The 18,273-nt window shown below is 49.1% G+C and overlaps 4 protein-coding genes across 5 annotated transcripts; 1 reads left to right on the top strand and 3 right to left on the bottom strand.

The window, feature by feature from the left end:
* Window positions 1-66: 66 nt before the first annotated feature.
* Window positions 67-8,099, bottom strand: ONS95_005969 (uncharacterized protein). 2 transcript variants are annotated; one of them, XM_058499403.1, is made up of 2 exons: window positions 1,611-8,099; window positions 67-1,564 (listed from the first exon to the last, which is right to left on the bottom strand). In XM_058499403.1, the coding sequence occupies exons 1-2, from the start codon at window positions 7,824-7,826 to the stop codon at window positions 398-400; spliced, it is 7,383 nt and encodes a 2,460-aa protein (XP_058350447.1). In that variant the 5' UTR covers window positions 7,827-8,099; the 3' UTR covers window positions 67-397. The 2 variants fall into 2 exon arrangements, with proteins under 2 accessions (XP_058350447.1, XP_058350448.1); XM_058499404.1 differs by having other exon boundaries at window positions 67-2,948; window positions 3,039-8,099.
* A 1,164-nt stretch (window positions 8,100-9,263) lies between these two features.
* On the bottom strand, window positions 9,264-9,773 carry ONS95_005968 (uncharacterized protein; the record flags this gene model as incomplete). Its single annotated transcript, XM_058499402.1, has 1 exon — window positions 9,264-9,773. The coding sequence occupies one exon, from the start codon at window positions 9,771-9,773 to the stop codon at window positions 9,264-9,266; it is 510 nt and encodes a 169-aa protein (XP_058350446.1).
* A 490-nt stretch (window positions 9,774-10,263) lies between these two features.
* On the top strand, window positions 10,264-12,868 carry GNA2 (G-Protein alpha subunit; the record flags this gene model as incomplete). The annotated part of the gene is made up of 5 exons (XM_058499401.1): window positions 10,264-10,441; window positions 10,498-11,277; window positions 11,375-12,163; window positions 12,218-12,476; window positions 12,524-12,868. Exons 3-5 carry the CDS (start codon window positions 12,024-12,026, stop codon window positions 12,866-12,868), a joined length of 744 nt encoding a protein of 247 aa, XP_058350445.1. The 5' UTR covers window positions 10,264-10,441; window positions 10,498-11,277; window positions 11,375-12,023.
* Window positions 12,869-15,421: 2,553 nt separating this feature from the next.
* ONS95_005966 (uncharacterized protein) lies at window positions 15,422-17,200 on the bottom strand (the record flags this gene model as incomplete). Its single annotated transcript, XM_058499400.1, has 4 exons — window positions 15,422-16,211; window positions 16,333-16,426; window positions 16,482-16,623; window positions 16,727-17,200. 4 exons carry the CDS (start codon window positions 17,198-17,200, stop codon window positions 15,440-15,442), a joined length of 1,482 nt encoding a protein of 493 aa, XP_058350444.1. The 3' UTR covers window positions 15,422-15,439.
* Between the last annotated feature and the right edge of the window lie 1,073 nt (window positions 17,201-18,273).

Below are 18,273 nucleotides of genomic sequence, written 5' to 3'. Positions count from 1 at the left end.
ACGGAGAATAAGGGCTGCTAATAAGGCCTGTCTCACGACTTTGTCAACAATGGTAATGGAAGCACTCATCTGATGGGGTCAAAGCCCAAGTTTAAGAATGTCGTTTCTAGGTTATTGTTTGATCCTCAACCCTCAACCCTCCTTCTCTCAACAAACTCACCACTCAGCGAATACACACTTCCTCGCCAATACCAACCCTGGAAACCTCCACCATACTCCTCAGCTTCCTGCACACCTCCTCTAGCGCCAAGTGACTTCCATACCACTTCAACGACCGTAACAAACAGCCCAAGTATCAAATTGAACAATTCCGTCAACCAAGTTCCTTCACCACGCTGCCCAGCAATAGGGAGGTCCGGTGCAAAAGTCACAGTCTTCTGCTTGACATTTCCAGCAGTTACTCTTCGATAACCTTCCTCGCCATACTCGTTCCCTTCCGTGCGCTCTCTCTGCCACTCACTCCTCTGGAGGGAGCTGCCCGTCCGGAACCGTTTCCCGACCCCCCACGATTCAGCATCTCTCGGTGTCCTCCAAGGTCGCCTTGTTCAGGCCCATCACTCCGGCTCCGCTTACTTCCTCTAGAGCTATGTCGACTCAAGCTTCTGCGAACATGATTGACGACTTCCATCTCTTTTTCGTGAATTTTGTGCTTCAGCTCATGCATGGCTGCTTGGTTCGGATGCTTGGCTTCAAGACTTTGTTCGTCAACCAACTTGTTCTTGAGTCTGATCTCGCTGAAGCGTGAAAGACTACCAAGCTCGAGGAGGCACATGCGACGCGTAGTGTGGTGAGGATTACCGATGATGATGGGACGCCATGGCTCATCCTCCTCAATGCCTTCTTGTTGTCGAAGAGCTGAGGTTCGACGGGCAGAGTGATATCGCTCCATCTCATCTTTTTTCGAGTCTGGGATGATCTGCACATTGGTGTAGCGAATCAATGTCCCCAGAAGCAAAATCGAAAGGACGAAAAGTATACCTGCCATGACACCAGTAGCAGCTTGTTGACCAAGGTGTCTTGTGAGAACACCTCCAACGCCAGAAGAAGCTGCAGCAATCAAATATCCGAAGCCCTGGGTAATTGCAAACCCAGAAGCAACCCGCGGAAAGGACGAATAGTTTGTTCGCTTGCTCGTAGCTTTACCACCAGCGGATCCTCTGCTGCGCCCGGTCATTCCGGGCTGAAGGTCGGATGTGTCGAATGTTTCCATGATAATCCCGTGACATTCCGCCATGGCAAGATTTGACAAGAACCCGACCAAGGCAGCGAATAGAACGGGAAGGATGAACGGAATTGGAGGACCACCAGATGACAGAGTATATGCGACACCGGCAAGCGGAAGACACAAGACGAAGATAGATCGTCGGACCATATGTGATGTCCATGATATCTTCTTCTTGAAAGTACCGTCATCACTCACAGGAGCTATTTGACGAGCTCGACTGAACAGAGACGCCTTCTGGAATGGTATGGCAATAAGAGCACCCACAGGTATCGCCAGGCCAGCGGCACCAACCTGTGGAGATGTGAATTTGTAATCTTTGGACATCAAAGCACCCAGCAGCTACTACTTGTTAGCGATGGTCTCAAGACACCGTGGGAAGCCATACCAAGGTAATGAGTACTTGTTGTCCATAAATCCAAGCAGTATACAATGCCATGATGAGAAACCCTGGCTGCCGCAACATCTTCTGGCTAAGCATGACACCGAAATGGAACTCTTCACCCCACCATTTGGGACCAGTCTGAACCATGTACATTTTGACTTCACCACGGGCTAGTCTGCGAGACACGTCTCCGTCATTGACCACTTCAGCCACGGATCTTCTGAATGCCGAACGTCGCACCTCAGGGCATAAGACGTTCAGTAACATCACAAATGCAATGATGCATATGCTGACATAGAAGCCCCAAGCCGGATTCAAGGTGTTGATGATGACTGCTCCGATCATGAATCCGATGCCAATGGAGCCCAGAGCACACCAAGTCCAGAGGCCAAGCCAAACTCCCATACCACCACCATGCCGCCTAACATCAAACTCATCGACATGCTCCTGATGAGGGTTGGTACTTTGCAACGAAGCACCAAATAGATCCGTGAGCATTTGCTTGAAGTTCATGTTGGCGAAACCAAGACAGAATCCCATCAGAGCTCGAGACATGATGAGGCCAACTCTCCATGTTGCCACATACGGCGATCGAAATTCGCCAACTGCAAGAGCTTGTGGGAAAAGTAAAGGCATGGCGATAGACATGGAGCCCATAATGTATGGCTTACGTCCGTGAAGGAGGGGTAGTGGCCAGAACAAGAAAGTAGGGATTGCTAAACCGACGAAGAAGAAGACGTTACCGAGAACAGTGTAGTGATGGAAGTCGACGATGTAATACTGTATTGCAGGTGTTTCTCCAGCATAAATACCCACTAAAATACCAATCAAGGCAGTGCTGATACATGCAACAGTTGCAACAAATCGCTTTCGGCCTGGAGACCAGTCTCTGGCAATTTTTTGTCTCTTGTGGGTCCTGGCCAAACTGAATCCTTTGATATGATTATCTCTGAGACTGACGTGTCTCTTTCCACCAAGAGAAAAGTGATTTTGCTTACTACTGCTGCTCTGTACTCCCTTTGTAGTTTGAGGAAGGTCTGAACCTGGGCTATCACGTAATTCTATCGCCTCATGTGCTCTACTAGATTCACCTCCCCCTCCACGGTGTCGAACTCCATACCCGGTGTCGAAATCGAGAACTTCGCTATGCGTCATGAAAGATCCATCTAGACTATGTGAATAACGCCGTCTATTTGGATCAATGATTTGTGGCTCCGGCACGACCGTTTGTCTTCTGGTCTCTGCCTGCGAGCAAGGCTCGATCTTGGTATGGTCGATGTCCTGCCAATTATAAGTCTGACCAGTCCGCGTGGTTTGACCAGACATGACATGCGATGTCGACTGTGGTGGGTCAGCTCGTTTTCTCAACATCATGGAGCTGGCTCGTGGGGTAATCGGAGGATGGCGATTGTAAAGTATGTAGTCGCGTACCTCTTGCTTTCCAGGAACCTCTTTGGCAGCAAGTTTTGCCCTAATGGCCTGATGATCCTCCTCGGAATGCTCCTTGATACAAACTGGAACAAATCCTGTTCCTCGACGAGGGGTGAGCTGTGGCAGAGGCCCAGGTCCATTTGATCCGGTACGACCATTACCGCCTGTCATCACCGTGTCTTTAGAATCGATATCATTACTGCTAACGACAGTTGCTCTCTTGGGGCTCAGGCGCCTGGGAGACTTAGCTGAGCTCTTACGGTGACTGGTACTTTGTCGCTCCGTACTAAATGGCTCCAAGGTCTTAAACTCTGGTCTCGTATCTTCAACATATACCTCATCGCTCTCGAGCCCCATTGGTGGGAAAGTTGCAGCACTCATTCGTCTTGAACCAGATTGAACTTCAGCATTACTCTTCTGATTAGATGGCTGATGGCGTGAAGCTGTATCCATCTTGGTGATGTCTACGTTGGTCTCAGTACGCATCGAGCGGGGATCTGCTGCCCTGATTTGATCAATGGAATCATTTCTGTCTTGCTCAGGTTGAGGCTCGACAACAATCGAATTCCGCGACTGGGTAACTGATGCGGGAGGATAAGGTGTTGAGACCCGACCTGTGGGCGGCCAACCAGATGCGTGCCTCGAAGGGAGCTTCCTAGCCGAGACTGTGATGCTTCGGACTTGAGTTGGGCTGGGATCATACTCTTCGTCACTCTGATCAGAACCGCTGCTCCCAGAATAACTCCGCAGGCTCTCGTGTATGCTCACGTCACTTGAATCCGAATCTGAGCAGCGAATGGCAGAGATCCTTGATTGAGTCCGATCTGGCAGTGGACGGGGTGTGAGATCTGCTCGTCCCTTGATTTGACCCTTCTGGCTATTGTTCAGAACATTGATGGATTTCTCAAGTCCGTCTTGCAGAGTACATATCTCGGGACTATCGGTTGCTTGCCTAGCAATATGGAGAGCCTCATTCATGAGATTTTCAAGATCCTTGATTGTTCGGGTGAAGGTCTCTGATATATCGGTTCGCTTTTCATTCCGCGCCTTGGTCGATTGTGGCTTGGTAATACCCTTCGCAAGATTCGCAGGATCAGGAGTTCTTTCCTGAAACAGCTCATCGGCAGGCTTCACAGGAGCAGTGTGGGATCTTTCAGGCCGACCACCTCGTGTTCTTGGCGGCAAAGCTGTGAATCGTGTCTCGTATGGCCCATTTGTAGACAATAGATCCTTAAGCCAGTGCACAGTATTCTTACGGCCAAGCTTTTCCCCCGAAAGAGAAGCGGAGCTCATGCTCTTGCGGCGATTGGGTACTGGATTCAAAGGGGTCAACTCCACAGCATCCTTCTCGTTGTCTTCGGATTTGGCACTTCTTAGTGAGCCAGCTGACGATATTGAACGTAATCCTTGACCACCTCTAGAGATTAGAAGTTCGAACGATCGTTTACGAGATCCCATGAGAGATCCCTGAGCTGAGATACTCGCCATTGAATTTGTAGCTTTCGTTTTGGGGCTCAGCACCCGATTTCTGGAAGAGTGACGAGTCGGAATTGCTGTGTATCCAGCAGATGAGCGCTTCTTCGATGCATAAGCCTGAGAGATTTTCCAAGCTTGGTTGTCATCGTCGAAAGGTGCTTTGTTGTCGGAATCGAGCGGGATCGATTCTAACTCTGTTGGTGAAAATGGTCGTGGAGACAGTACGATATTCTGATGGGAGACAGATAGACGTCGTGGGCTCTGTTCCTGACGCGCCGAGTCGGATTTCGTCTGCTCATGGACCCCTCCACGATCATTTTCTCGGGAAGAAACCGATGCAGGGACCGGGCTGCGACTTGGTGAAGGGCCAGCGATGAGCTGAGAGCTTTCTGGCGGCTGTTTGGGAGGTTCTCGCGATAATGCTGTCTCAAGTGTAGATGGCTGACCATACTTCTGACCTGAAAAGACGACAGGAGTCTCAGAATCGTTTTCAGATGGTGGTACTGTATTTCGCGCAGCTACATGTTGAATGTAGTTGTCTGCATTCTTGGATGCTCGGGTTAGAGAAGCTGAAACGAGCTGGCGGTACTCGTTCGAAGATTGGTCCATTCCAGGTGGCACAACAATGTCTTGGACGGCATTTCGAACCGCGATTTGAACTGCATTCTGTACTGCTTCTTTGACGGCCGGAACAAAACCCCAGTACTCTGCATTTGAGGTTTCTACAGGTGGCTGACTTCGGCTTGGCTCTTCCCGCTTGACAAGTTTATCACTCTGTTCTGGCACGGGAGCAGAGCTTATTTTCGTGTCCACTGAACCAACGGAAACTTTATGTGAACTCTCATGTCCAGGTTTAGACACAGGCTCATCTCCACCCACAGCTGCTGGAGAAGCTGCTTTTTCGGCCATACCTCCCTCTGGGGATTCACATTCGCCTAGAACATACGATCTGGGTGAAATCAAGCCACTGGTGGAGGTATCGAGAACCTTCCCTGCTTTTGATACCGCACGTAGCGCATCCTCAGCCCTATTTTGGTCAAGATTGCAAATATCTATATGCTTGGTTGCGGCAGGACCATGGCCTTCTTGTTTCTCAAATGCCATGGCCTGGATCATCTGCTCCTCGGCTTCTTGAATTCGGCCACGCGCGTTGTCGACCAAGTCTTTTGCTTTCTGGAGATCTGTGAGGTGGCTAGATATTGGAAATTGTGTCAAATCTCTGGTGTGGCTTGGAGGACTGCCGAGACCAGCTCCTGCTCCATTGCTGGCAGTCTCACTAGGCTGGCTTACCATCTTGTCGCCCAAGTCAACCGATTTGGGACTTGCTACTTCTTTAGCGGACGACTTTGGAAAGGACGTGCTAATGCCGGATTTGTCCTTCATATCCCGTCCCATTGATTCAGTCGTATCGAAATACTCGGTATCTCTTTGCAAAGCTTTGCCCTTCGAATCACTTCCAGCTGACTTCAAGATTTCGTCATATGCAAGCTCAGTTGGCATAACCTGTTCTGACATGCTTGAAATTGCAGACAGAAGAGGAGGTACAGGTAAACCCGTATCGACTGGTGAAGTGTCTGCGGCGGAAGACTTCAAGAGTGCATGCCGGATGACCGAGGTCCGAGAGGCTCCTGAAAGGAGTGACGGACTGTATGGCTTTGATTTCAATGAAGCAGTGTTAGATCTCAGTGAGGCATCGGATCTCCTTTCCCTGAGGGAATCACTTTGTTGATCATCTGATTGCTTTCGAGATCTCGCTCCACCAGTTACCTTTGGGGTTATGGATAGACTTGGCACTTTCTGACCAATATCATGATGTGCTGCCTGCTCATCGCTGGTAAATGAGACTCTGGATTTTGTTTCACCTTGACCCAGGCTTCCCTGACTCTTGTCCAAATCATTTGCGGGGACTGGCTTTCGAGGGATAGATGTTCGAGATTGACGCGATCTTGGATCTTCACCGGACGGTGTTTGCTCGAATACAGGCTGCACGACAGAAATGGAAACATTGGTCGGAACTCGACTAGTACTTAATGTTGTAGGTACTTCTGATTTGCTGGCCTCGTCTGAGGCGAGTTGGTCGGCAGATTTGGGTGCTTGCTGGGAAGATCCATGGTCAAGTCGAGCTGAAATTTCCGCAAGTTTAGTCCGTAGTGACTGTGATGCACGTTTTTGCTTATAGCCTGGCAAACTGAAATTTGTTGCAACAGTCGTTGAGAACGGTGCAATCGACCCCTCCATTGCTGCAAGTTCCGATGACAGGGCAGCGAGTGGAAAGGCATCCATGGTGGACCCAGAAGTCACACTGCTGATAGGTGATAATGCTCTATCGATTGGTGATCGTACGCTTTTTCGTAAAGAACCTGGGGACCTTTCAAAGGATTTGCGCATCTCCTTTCTCGAGTCGTCCAATTCGCCATTGTCTGAAGACCCAGCAGATCTGTCGCTGCCAAGGGGGGCATTGAACGATGATGATCTAGCTTTCATTTTCTTGACGGAAATTCCCAACTTTGCCAGGCTTTCAGGTATCGATCTGAAGTCCTCGTCGATTCGCTTATCCATGGATGCACTTCTGACTGATGTTGAATCCGACCGACGATGCTTCGGGCAGTTCTTGAGACCTGGCTCACAGCCACCCATGAAGCATGCCAGATCCGCTGCTTCGATCTCGAGTCCCGGGCTAGGTAGCTTTGGGTGCTTGACAAGGTATTTCGATGGTTGTAGATCAGCAGGATCACATGGAGGGCAGCATTCCAATTCCGTCTGATGTAGTTCCTCGTCGTTGATAGGCACAAGGGGACTGATTTCGACACATGACTTGATCCCTTCCAGCTCTGACTTCTTCTTATCTTGCAAGACCAACTTTGGAAATCGAAACTTCCGCGGTTCAGGGGTAAATTCACCAGGAACTTTCAGTTCATTGGCAGAACTAGACGTGTGCAGGATGGACTTGAGTTTTGGCTGAACTGGCTTCAGGTCCGCCATATCGCTTTTCGAAAGTGCTCGCCTGATGTCCGGGACGCTGAGGCGTCCAGTGGTTTGCCTGGCTAGTTTGGCAACACTCTTCGCTGAGCTGAAGTCGAATCCGGAAACAAGCTCGCAGCCGTCTGGCTGTGTGAAAGGCTCGTCGGATGGGTACGGAGTTCGAGGAGGCCAGTGTTCGTTCCGCGATAGCAGAAGTGAGCGAACGCGAGAGACGATATCTTCGTCCACAAGTAGGCAGCTGGTATAGTCGAGGCCAGTACTGTACTCTGTTGAGGCTCGCCGACGCAGCGACGGGATAACCTCAACAGTTCCGTACAAGTCGCCAGGCATGTAATGAATGGAGCGTTTCCAGTAGAAGTGGTGTCTGCTGAGGGGTAATGGTAAAGATAGATAGAGAAAGGAGAGTGGTGATGAGGATGTTGAAGATATCAGAGGATAGATGCATGGAAGGAGAGGTGTCAGATGAAATGATGTAAAGAAACTCAGTTCTGGATTTGCACGAGGAAGGAGCGGGGAGCTGGAAGGCTGCAAAACAGGGAAATCTACAGAAGGTACGATTGAGACAATGATGAGCACATCTACCTACCCACTTAATTTTCGATACCTACCCTAATCTAAATACCAATACAACTCTTCGCGTGACATACAGACATGCAATTGCAAATCCATATGTGCACGATCCTCGATAATGAGTGCATGGCAAGAAGAGTCTTGGTCGATGCCATTCAGACGTAGACTGTTGAGAAAGGTATTATCGTACCCAGTCGGTATGGCGCCTGAACATGGGGCGCATCCGCTGCCGTGACAGCTTCAGAAGACTTCAGTCATGCAAAAGGGCTTTGCGATTCCAATGTTTTTCATGAGCACCATCATATTTAGAGATGGGACACGGAGAGTCTAGACCTGTATTGGACGAAGGGGAGAAACGACATCCTGAGCCATGGGAGGAGCATCCTGTTCGATCTTGTCACATTCTGTCAGTGGCTTTGGCATATCGGTAGCCCAAGGTGAGCTCATGTTCTCGCTGATGAGTCTCAAGGATCTCTGATCGGGCACAACCTGGCGACGGAATCTCTAGCTTTGTACTCTGTAGTACCTGTAGGCCTGGAGACAATTTGGGAGGAGACAAGTAAGAACTTGACAGCTGCAAAGCATACCGCGTCAAGCAAATTGAACAGTTCAGGTAGTGGAAGATGTGATTTGGTTTCCACGAGGATTGGTTAAACGATGTCCCTGGGTTGAGGCGTTGGCCTTGAACGTTCCAGGACTTTGTGCCATGTTATCTGACCCTGACTTGATTTGGCAGTATGGTCTTGCGCGAGTGAACATTATGTACACTTGCAGATACGATAAGTGTTTATTTCTGTAGGAGGTCAGCTTGAGTCCAACCCTGAGCTTCTCCCGATGAACATGGTAGATAGATTTGTTTCAATCGCCGCCACAATTCACCTTGTTCCACTCATCTGCCGAACCAACAGGCCCTTCAACATCAACTCATCAACGCCCACAATGCATATCGATCTTGAGCCAAAAGAGCAGTCGCCTACTCCATCCAGAAATTGAGATCATCCTCGATAACTGAGAATGTGATTTATCGCCGACTTGCCATCAAGGCCCGCAACATGGAAGCAGTTCAAAAAATCCACCACTCCCCTCTGATAGGAACAGCCACGGCCGGAAGTATCGCCCTAGCGTCCTCGGCTACAATCAAGATGATCTGCCGAAGTGCAGCTCAGCACTGTACAGTAGTCTGAAAATTGACCAGGTTTAAAAGGGGTTTGGCATTTCAGGCCACGTGTGGAATGTGTCGAAGGCTTGATATCCGGAGAACGTCTCGAAATGTCTCGGAGGTATCAGAGGTTTGGATGAGGAGATGTGACGAATCTGACGATGCCGAGAAAGCGGTTGCATGGATAGAATGCCTTCCAAGCTTCTTGCCGAGACACGGCTGTGGACTGATTGAGAGTCAAACATGGAGAGAGAGACAGGAACTAAGATAAGGAAGCGGTCAGTACAGTACAGTATTAAGAGAAGTTGACGGCGGTGGGGATGGGTTCGAAAGGATGAGACGGCCCAGGCATGAGATGGAGGTTCGGACGAGGAAGGGAGGGGAGGCACAGCGTGCATGTAGGTACTGTAGGTAAACAAAAGATGCAGAAGCGTGGAGGCTCGGGAAATGCCGAATGCCCTCGGTCTCGGTAGATAGTATCCAGCTCGGGGAAGTACTGTAGGCTGTTGATGAGAGGTCGCCCAAGCTGTCCTTTTTCGAGGAAGCATCCGCGGCAGGGACTACTACTATTTCAAGTCAAAGGTGAACGAACTTGTAGCCATCGAAACACGCCATCCCATCCCATCCCATGCCATCCCATCCCATCTCTCGACATTTAGCCAAAGTTCGGGCCCAACATGAAAATGGTAATGCGCAAGTAAAAAGTAAATAATAGGACCATGCCAAAAGCAAGTTCGCTATCTGCAAGATAATTTACAGTACATTTACCACAGCAGGTTCAGACGGTCGGTCGGTCAGACGGTGTCTGGTCAGTGGTCACTCACTGGTGTGCCAATCGAAAGCCAGCCTGCCGGCCTGTCAGAGAGTCAGAAGCGCCTCCTCCTCGCCGCGGATGCATCGGCCCTGATCCTGATCCTGATCCCAGGCCTTCTGGTGGCTTTCTCTCCCGTGTTTAGCGACCAAATCACATTTTGATTTTTGGCAGGCCGCTACGTCTATCTGGTCAGGCCTCCCCTCCCCTCCCCTCCCCTCCCCTCCCCTCACCTCTCCTCTTCTTCTCTCCCGCAACGGCCAAACATTCTGCACCCCCTCCACCAGTCGCATCGACACTCACTCTCCCTTCCCCCACGTCTGCTTTGCTCCATCACTATCCTATCTGCCGTACCGTACCGTACCGTACCTTACCGTTCCTGACTCCTGTTGGTAACTTGACTTGGTAAGTTACAACACCACACACACCACATCTCGTTGATCTCACTGGACTGCCGTCAGCCTGTACGTACCGTTGCATGCATGGTGCTGCGCCTGTTGTCCCTGACAGATCGGATTTCAATACCCACTGTCTGGATTTGGGCCTGGATCCCTCCACACGAGACGGCTCGACGCACTGTGAACGGAGGTAAATTACAGACGAGTAACGAAAATTATTTAGGTGCCTATCTCGGTCCTACCTAAGGCCGTTGCCTTTCAACTCACCCGACGAACGTCACTAAGGTACGGAGTAGTAGTACTACTCTTAACCTCACGAAGAAACGTCAACATCGACTCGACGGCAAAATCACACGATCCTGCAAACCCATGTCTAGACCTTCCCTATACCAGTAAGTACAGTAACACCACAGCAGCAGCAGCCAGAACCTGGTTCTTTCTTGCGTGCCAATTACCGACGAGCGAACTTCGTCCGTAAGGCACCTTTCGTACCACAGGTCCACTACCTTACCTACGGCGTCCTCAAACACGAGACCCGGCGAACAACTGCCAGATCGTTCGTTGCACCAAGACATACATACCTACAGTACTTGGCCGACTATCTTTTATCTTTTGGAAGGCATTCTGCTTACGGCGGGACTTGACGTCTTCAGGCACGCTTGTGTCAATAATAATACGCCGTCTCTTCTGGACTTGCGGCGTGCCGTTGGCCGGCTCCCAGGGGCGACAGGGTCCCGCCCCCCACCCGCGATCCCAGTCTGAGACCTCAACCGCACGTTGAACCCTTGTTGCTACCCAGGCGAACTTTGTTCCCCTGTCACCATCACAAACTCGTGCAAGCAAGTCGGTGCCCTCAAATCCTTCCACGCCTTCCCTGATCCTTCTCTCCCCCCCAAGTATCGTTACGTGGTCACCGATGCTGACAAGACAATACCTAAAGACCAACCCCAGGACAGCTACCCCTTCTTCGTGCATACATCCCTCCTAGTGTGTTCTGATATTTGAACCTTCCGACTGTCGAAGCACCTGCGAGAAAATCCTAATCAGACCTCATCACCTGTCGCTGTAGCGGCCCAAATACTTCAACCGTCACATCAATCCTCCGCAACGGCGCAGATAGTCACTATGTGTTTCGGTGGACGGGAAGATGGAGAGGCGAAGAGAAGTCGGGAGATCGATGCTCTGATCCACCGGGATGAGAAGGTGATGCAGAAGGTTGTGAAACTCTTGCTCTTGGGTATGCCAACTTCCCCTCATTTTCCACCGAAGACCAACAATTGAGCCGAGTACTGACTGTTGTCTGCCATAGGCGCCGGAGAAAGTGGAAAGTCGACAATCTTGAAGCAGATGCGTCTGATATACACGAAGGATGGCTTCACAAAGAATGAAAAGGAAGAGTGGAGGGTCATCATCTTCAACAACATTCTCGACGGTCTGCGAATGACAATTGACGCAATGGACGAGTTTGGTATCCCTTTCGAGTTTGATAACACTACTGTAAGCATGCCATCGCCCATGAACCGTCTCTGCATGAGGCAGGGATCGACCCCACTGATCTAACAGTTACACAGGCCCATCTCCCCGTCATAATGCAGGAAAAAGATCTCCGACCATACGAGCCTATACCAGTTGAGTATCTACGAGCATTCAAGGACATGTGGAGGGACCCAGGAATCCAAAAGGCGATTGAGAGAGGCAACGAGTTCGCGCTGCATGACAATCTGGCCTAGTAAGTTGGGATTTTCTGCGAAGTGTTACAGAAGGCATGTTGACCACATGAAAGTTTCTTCCAAGATCTCGACCGATTATTCAACAAGGAATTCATCCCCACCGATCAAGACGTACTACGCGCAAGACTGCGAACAACCGGAATTACAGAGACAGTTTTTGATCTCGGATCGCTACAATATCGCATGTTTGACGTTGGTGGACAAAGATCGGAGCGGAAGAAGTGGATTCACTGCTTTGAGAATGTCAATGCTTTGATGTTTTTAGTTGCAATCAGTGGATATGATCAATGTCTGGCAGAGGACAAGGACGGTGTAAGGAACACGTGCTACAAGGTGACGAGCAATGCTGATTTTTATAGAACCAAATGCAGGAAGCCCTAATGCTCTGGGAGTCGATCGCCAATTCTCACTGGTTCAAGAACTCGGCACTTATTCTCTTCTTGAACAAGATGGATCTCTTCAAAGCCAAGATCGCAGTCAGCCCGATTACCAAGTTCGGCTTTTCGGATTTCCAAGGCGACCCAAGAGACCCTCAACAAACAAGCAAATACTTTATGGACAAGTTTGTTGCTCTAAACCGAAGTCCCGGCCGAGACGTCTACTCACATTTCACTAATGCCACCGATACCGATCTCCTCAAAGTCACCATGGCATCTGTCCAGGATATGATTATTCAAAAGAATCTACAGAAATTGATTCTTTGAACGAGCGAATTCTGGAAAACGGATGACACATTTTGAGGTTGGATACCCAACCATCTAGACTCGCCAATATCGAGACCTTAATACTCGTCGTAATGACCCGACGAAGCACACCTCCGATACCCACGACATCCCACCATTTCTTCCGAGTCCCTTCTCTGTTTGTATATGAACGAAGCATATTTTCGTTTCTTGAAGCATTCTACCGCTATGGAGGATACCTATTCCACCGATGATACCTCCAGCGCCTTTCTTGCATGTGGCATGGTTTTATTTCCTTCTCCCGAGCGGCGTCTTTGCCACATTCGACCTAGTAGTATCTGGGCCTCAATCACCACCGTCTATCCAACCTCCTCCAATACTTGCACGGGATGGGAATATGATGGGTTTTGCTTCATTTCTGCACCGAGACTTGACTTCGAGCTCGAGCTGTATCCTACCACGGCCTGTTTTTTTTCAGACTCGAGCGCAGCGCGAGAGTCACGTCCACTTCTACTAGAGAAAACGGGATATCAAACGGAAGAAATGATGAATGGGCATGTGTCAATAGAAATGAAAAAAAACATGAGATAACTCCACTCTTTTTTGCCCCTGTCCCACACACTGACACCTAGAACACTGACAAGCTACCTAACAAGCGATCTCTCATCCCCGCGTAAACGCCTGCCCGCATCCCCGAGTCAATCCTTCGCGCGTCCACAGACCTGTTCCCAGGTCCCGAGCACCCGGGAGCCAGTCATAGCGGCTGATCCATCAGCAGCCACAACCAATCCACCAACCATCAATTACAGAGTCATAGACATCCAAAACTCCAAACATCAAGCACTACACCCACCAACAGAAACCCCGAACTCCCCATCTCCCCAGCCACTCACAACCGAATACGGAACCTTAGATGCTAAAGATAAGCATACCATGACTCAAAACCGCCATCTTCCCATCCAGTCAGGCGATGCAAAGCAAAGCATAGTCGAGGAGAGTGTAGTGGGAGTAGATTAAGTTCCAGTCAAACACCCGTGCAAAGCTCGGCCGACAGTGTGAACTGAAACGCAGGGTGAACTTTCCCTCTTCAGCTTCCTGTTTACTGCTCTCACGCGATGCTTGCTTCCTTCACATACATCCATCTATCCCTTCTATTTCTTCCTTCACTAGCTGTACAAATGCTCAAACTCCTACCCTCAAGCGCCTGAGCGTGGGTTCTCGTCCTCACTCACTAAGTGTAGAACCCGCATATCGTGAGTATATGATCGAGACGTTACAGAACAGTACAGTATATCAATACCCGTCTCGTCTCGTCTCAAAGTGCCGTCCAGTCTCGAATAGGAAACAGTGGCTTCCAGCCACACACCACACACTGTACTGTACTGCAATGCATATATCCTTCACACGGTACCATTCACTCATACCATTCATTCACTCAAAGGCCAGAATAAAAGTCAGAGTCAGAGCCACAATATCCGTCCATCCGTCCTTCCCTCCCGTCCCGTGAGACATATCTCACCTTCCCTTTCCCTTTTACTTACGCGAGCACTACTAAATGTAGATGTAAATGTACTTAATCTCAAGACGACGGTTAAGGGTGATTGATTTTATGTGTTGTATCTCAAATTTATATATAAATATCCTGCTATTACTATGCCATTTTCTACCGTTTAAGTCTTCTCGCAGCCGTCCACTGGTACCTCTAACCCCATACTCACCCCCAACCAAACGAATAAAGAGAAACACTCCCAGCCTTCCCGTACCTCTCCCACGCCTCCCGCTTCCTATCATACCCAGCTAGCAGTCTGTGCACACCCAGAATCTGAAATGTCTCAACTAACCCGACGCCAACAGCTCTCCGTGTGGTCCTAAAGATCCAAAATCTGGACTTATGCACAGTGGTTTATTTGTTGGTTTGATTGAAATTAAAGTGGAGTGATCATTCGGCAGGGAAGTCGAAGGCGAGGCGAAGATATAATTACCAGCGATGGAGGTGGGAGTTTGAGGTTGGTGGAGTGAGGTTTATGTCCGGCACCATGGATGTCGAAATATTTAAAGGGATTTCTAGGTATCTTACTGGACTGTGGAGGGTTTGGTTGTTGTGATGAGTCTTAACATTCTATGTGTTGGTCGCCTTTATGGGATATGTCGATTCTGAAACAAAAGTAGGTTGATAGGGTGTGATGCAGTGAGCGAAAGAGAGCCTGTCCCTGAAAAAAGTAGATGTCTAGGAAGAAAAGTAATTCTCATAATTAACGGATGAATTACACAAGGGTTAGGTCATATGTTTCCAGAAACCATACTCCCAAGCACATCACCGCCCATAATGCTGTCATTTCTACTTCCCTTCCCAAAGTAAACAACCCTCGCTTAATTAATCCCCATTCCCGTGCACCAGTAATCGCCCTACCCATTAATCTCAACTTAACCTCTCAAACTCACACTTACACTCACCACCACACCATAGAAAGAATACACCTTCGTTGTCTGACATTGGCCAAGCTCATACTTATTAGACTACATGTTCCGAATTCGAAATTGGCAGAACGTTCGTAAAATCTGGCTTCGAGAAATGTACACTCAGTCGCAGAACTACCAAGACGCTCTTTGACCAGCCTCCTTCCTTACATATGCCTCAACCTCATCCGTCATCTTGAAAGCCACGGGAACGGCTTGCGCAGAGAATCCTTCACAGCCAACCAGTAACGTCCCATCGACCACACTGTTGGGGCTCCCTGACACGGCTCGTCTGAAAGTCGACAATGCATCTTCCTTAAGATCAATCGGCTTCCCATTAAACGCGCTGCCAATACCCACGACTCCCTTGGGCGTATGTTTCTCCGAGGAAGGAATACACAACCTAGCAGGCAACGTCTTATTCAACAACGTCGAAAACGAAAAGATCCTCGTCGTACTACCCTCCGCCTTGTTCCTGAAAACATTGCCCCCCACCAGAACGGAAGACTCCGTATAAACACCCATATTATACTGTAAGCGCGTTTGGTACTCTTGGGCGGACGGCTCCTCATACGTAAATAAATTATTCAGAACATAAAAAGTCCCGAATCTCATAAGAGGATTTCGCGAATCTGAGTTCGAGAACCAGTTTCCAAAGAACATAAATCGCATCTTGCCGAGATCTCGTTCGCGCTCCTTTAGTCCGCCGCCGAGGAGGAGGCTTTTGTGGTGGTTGGAGACGATGTTGTGCGAGAAGGTGATGTTGTCGGAGCCGTCTTCGCAGTCCATGAGACCGTCGTAGCGGTCGACTTTGTAGCCCCAGATTAAGGGATCAGGAGCCACTCGGGTAGGGCCATCTTGCAGGGTGTTGCCATCGATCCAGAAGTTTGTGGCTGTGACGAGCGAGCTGGGAGAGCTGAGTTAGCACTTCTTTGATATATACTAATGATTGAAGCAGGTAAGAAAGTCTCGAAAGTGTAGGACAGTTGCTAAAACGGTTCTCAGAGATAATAATTTGTGATACGTACAGTGCATCGTAGCGAGCATTCCAGGATGTGCCTACGTTTAGGTCCTCGGGAGCAGGAAAACAATCTCTGGGCGGAATCAACTTCAGGTTGCGGACTGGTAAAGAGTCAGCTTGATACTCATCAGAGCAGGGAAGGAATCTCGCTCGTACTTATCACATTGTTAACAGTGTTGAAGATCAAACTGACTCCATTTAACGTTGCGTTTTCGTCGAAGCCAATCAGCGTTAGATCGGACTTGACGTTTATTGATACCCAGGATTTCTGGGAATTCTGCGCCTGTGGTCTCCACCCCTGTACCGAGTTAGTATTTGGACATGAATGAGAGTTTGGTAGATTCTCGGAATGACGGCGAAAGGTTGAGAAGAGCCCTTAAGGTTCTTCGAAAATGACTTACGTTCATTTTCTTCAACAGCGCGAGGTAATCAACAGCACTCATCCCCTCGATCTTCCCATTCTTGTCTGCAATTGCCTTGACACTATCCATATAGCTCGTGTTCAAACTCATCACATATCTCGTTAGATTGAATTGCTTCGCACCACTGTTATCGGTGTACCATTGGCAATTGGCATATGTGCTTCCACTGCCTGCATTTGAAGTGATTTGATTGCCAGTAATGTTACCCTTGACGTAAACAATCCTCGGGTAAGGGAGAGTTAGTGCTGTCCGAAGATCTGGCATGTTATCTACCAGGAAGATTGCGGATGATTTGGCAGCTGATCCTCCAGTAGTCAGGGAGCCGAAACTGAATGTTGAACGCTTTGCTGGGAGGATCGGTGCCGGTCCAGTGTAGGGTGTCAATTCTGCGCTGGCGCCAATGCATGCTAGCAGTAACGCCAGTGCGGCAAATGGGCTTGCTAGAAACAACATAGTGACGGAAATGTGACAGATTGCTAAAAAAAAAAAAAATCCAAATATCCAACATTATCTGAGAAGTTGGCATTCATATATACGTTGAAAGCGACATGAAATCTGCTGTGGGTCATTCATCCCATCTTAACCCCCTGTGCTGCTTCGGTTATATTGCCCCAAAAACCCAAATAAAGACCACAACATAACTCAAGAAACACAAAAGTAATTGCACTCGGACATGACGGAAGATTTCCCTAGCAGTCGATTTTACAGGATTCTGAACATGATCTTGCATTGCTCACATATTTGTGTCCAGCGAATTTTGGAGTTGTATTGCTCTGGGTAAACAACGGTGGCGGGGCTAGGAACCCCTCCTCAATCATCCTCCACATATTTTATTCCGTGTAGGTCGAATACGACGTATGAAATATTTCCTGGTACCGCGATCCATCTATCTGCCATATCACGAGTGGAGACACAGTTGTGTCAGATTTATTGGAAACTTTTAAAAACTGTGAGGCTAAAGCCTTAGAAGGATCTCCCCTGGAGTTCTGGCGGTAGGGGATCGAAAGTTAAGCGAATATTTCAGGAGGAAGACCGGATCAAAACAATACCACACCGTCTCTGGTAAAAGTATACTCCGTAAGGAAGACAAAAGGGCAGATTTCCAATAGAAACTTTGTAATCTCCTGGGATGTCCATCTCCTCAAAGCTACTCGTGCGGCGACATCCACTCGCTAACTCCCCTGCCATCACGCTCCTTCTTCGCCTCATGGGCTTTGATAGCCTTGTCCATCGGCACAATCCCAGACTTCCCCCAGTCTCCACTAAGTCGCACCTCTACTCTAGCGTACTGAGAAGCTATCGCATCTCGTCAAACGCGTTTCCTTGACATTTGTCCTCCTTTTTATCGTTCCGTCCTCCTCGCCGTGGTACTCCCGACTAGTCTGCAAATACTGGGCGAAGAGATTCCCTCAAGTCTCTTTCAGGCTTTCGAAGACTTCTCTCGCGTGTTTGAATGCGGCACGATGGTCGGGGCTGTCATTGGAAGTGGTTGGCGGATTTGATAGTCCTATCATGTTCGAAGTGAC

This window comes from Cadophora gregata (genome assembly GCF_030347475.1).
Source record: "Cadophora gregata isolate MNR1 chromosome Unknown scaffold_17, whole genome shotgun sequence".
Lineage (NCBI taxonomy): Eukaryota > Fungi > Ascomycota > Leotiomycetes > Helotiales > Ploettnerulaceae > Cadophora > Cadophora gregata.
This window is presented reverse-complemented; position numbering and strand designations above follow the sequence as displayed.

What these genes read in the sequence shown, in the direction of transcription:
- ONS95_005969 (XM_058499403.1), bottom strand. Translation starts at nt 7,826, where the DNA reads ATGCCTGGCGACTTGTACGGAACTGTTGAGGTTATCCCGTCGCTGCGT. An exon ending in AACAAGTACTCATTACCTTG is followed by an intron (nt 1,565 to 1,610) that starts GTATGGCTTCCC and finishes AACAAGTAGTAG; the next exon opens with CTGCTGGGTGCTTTGATGTC.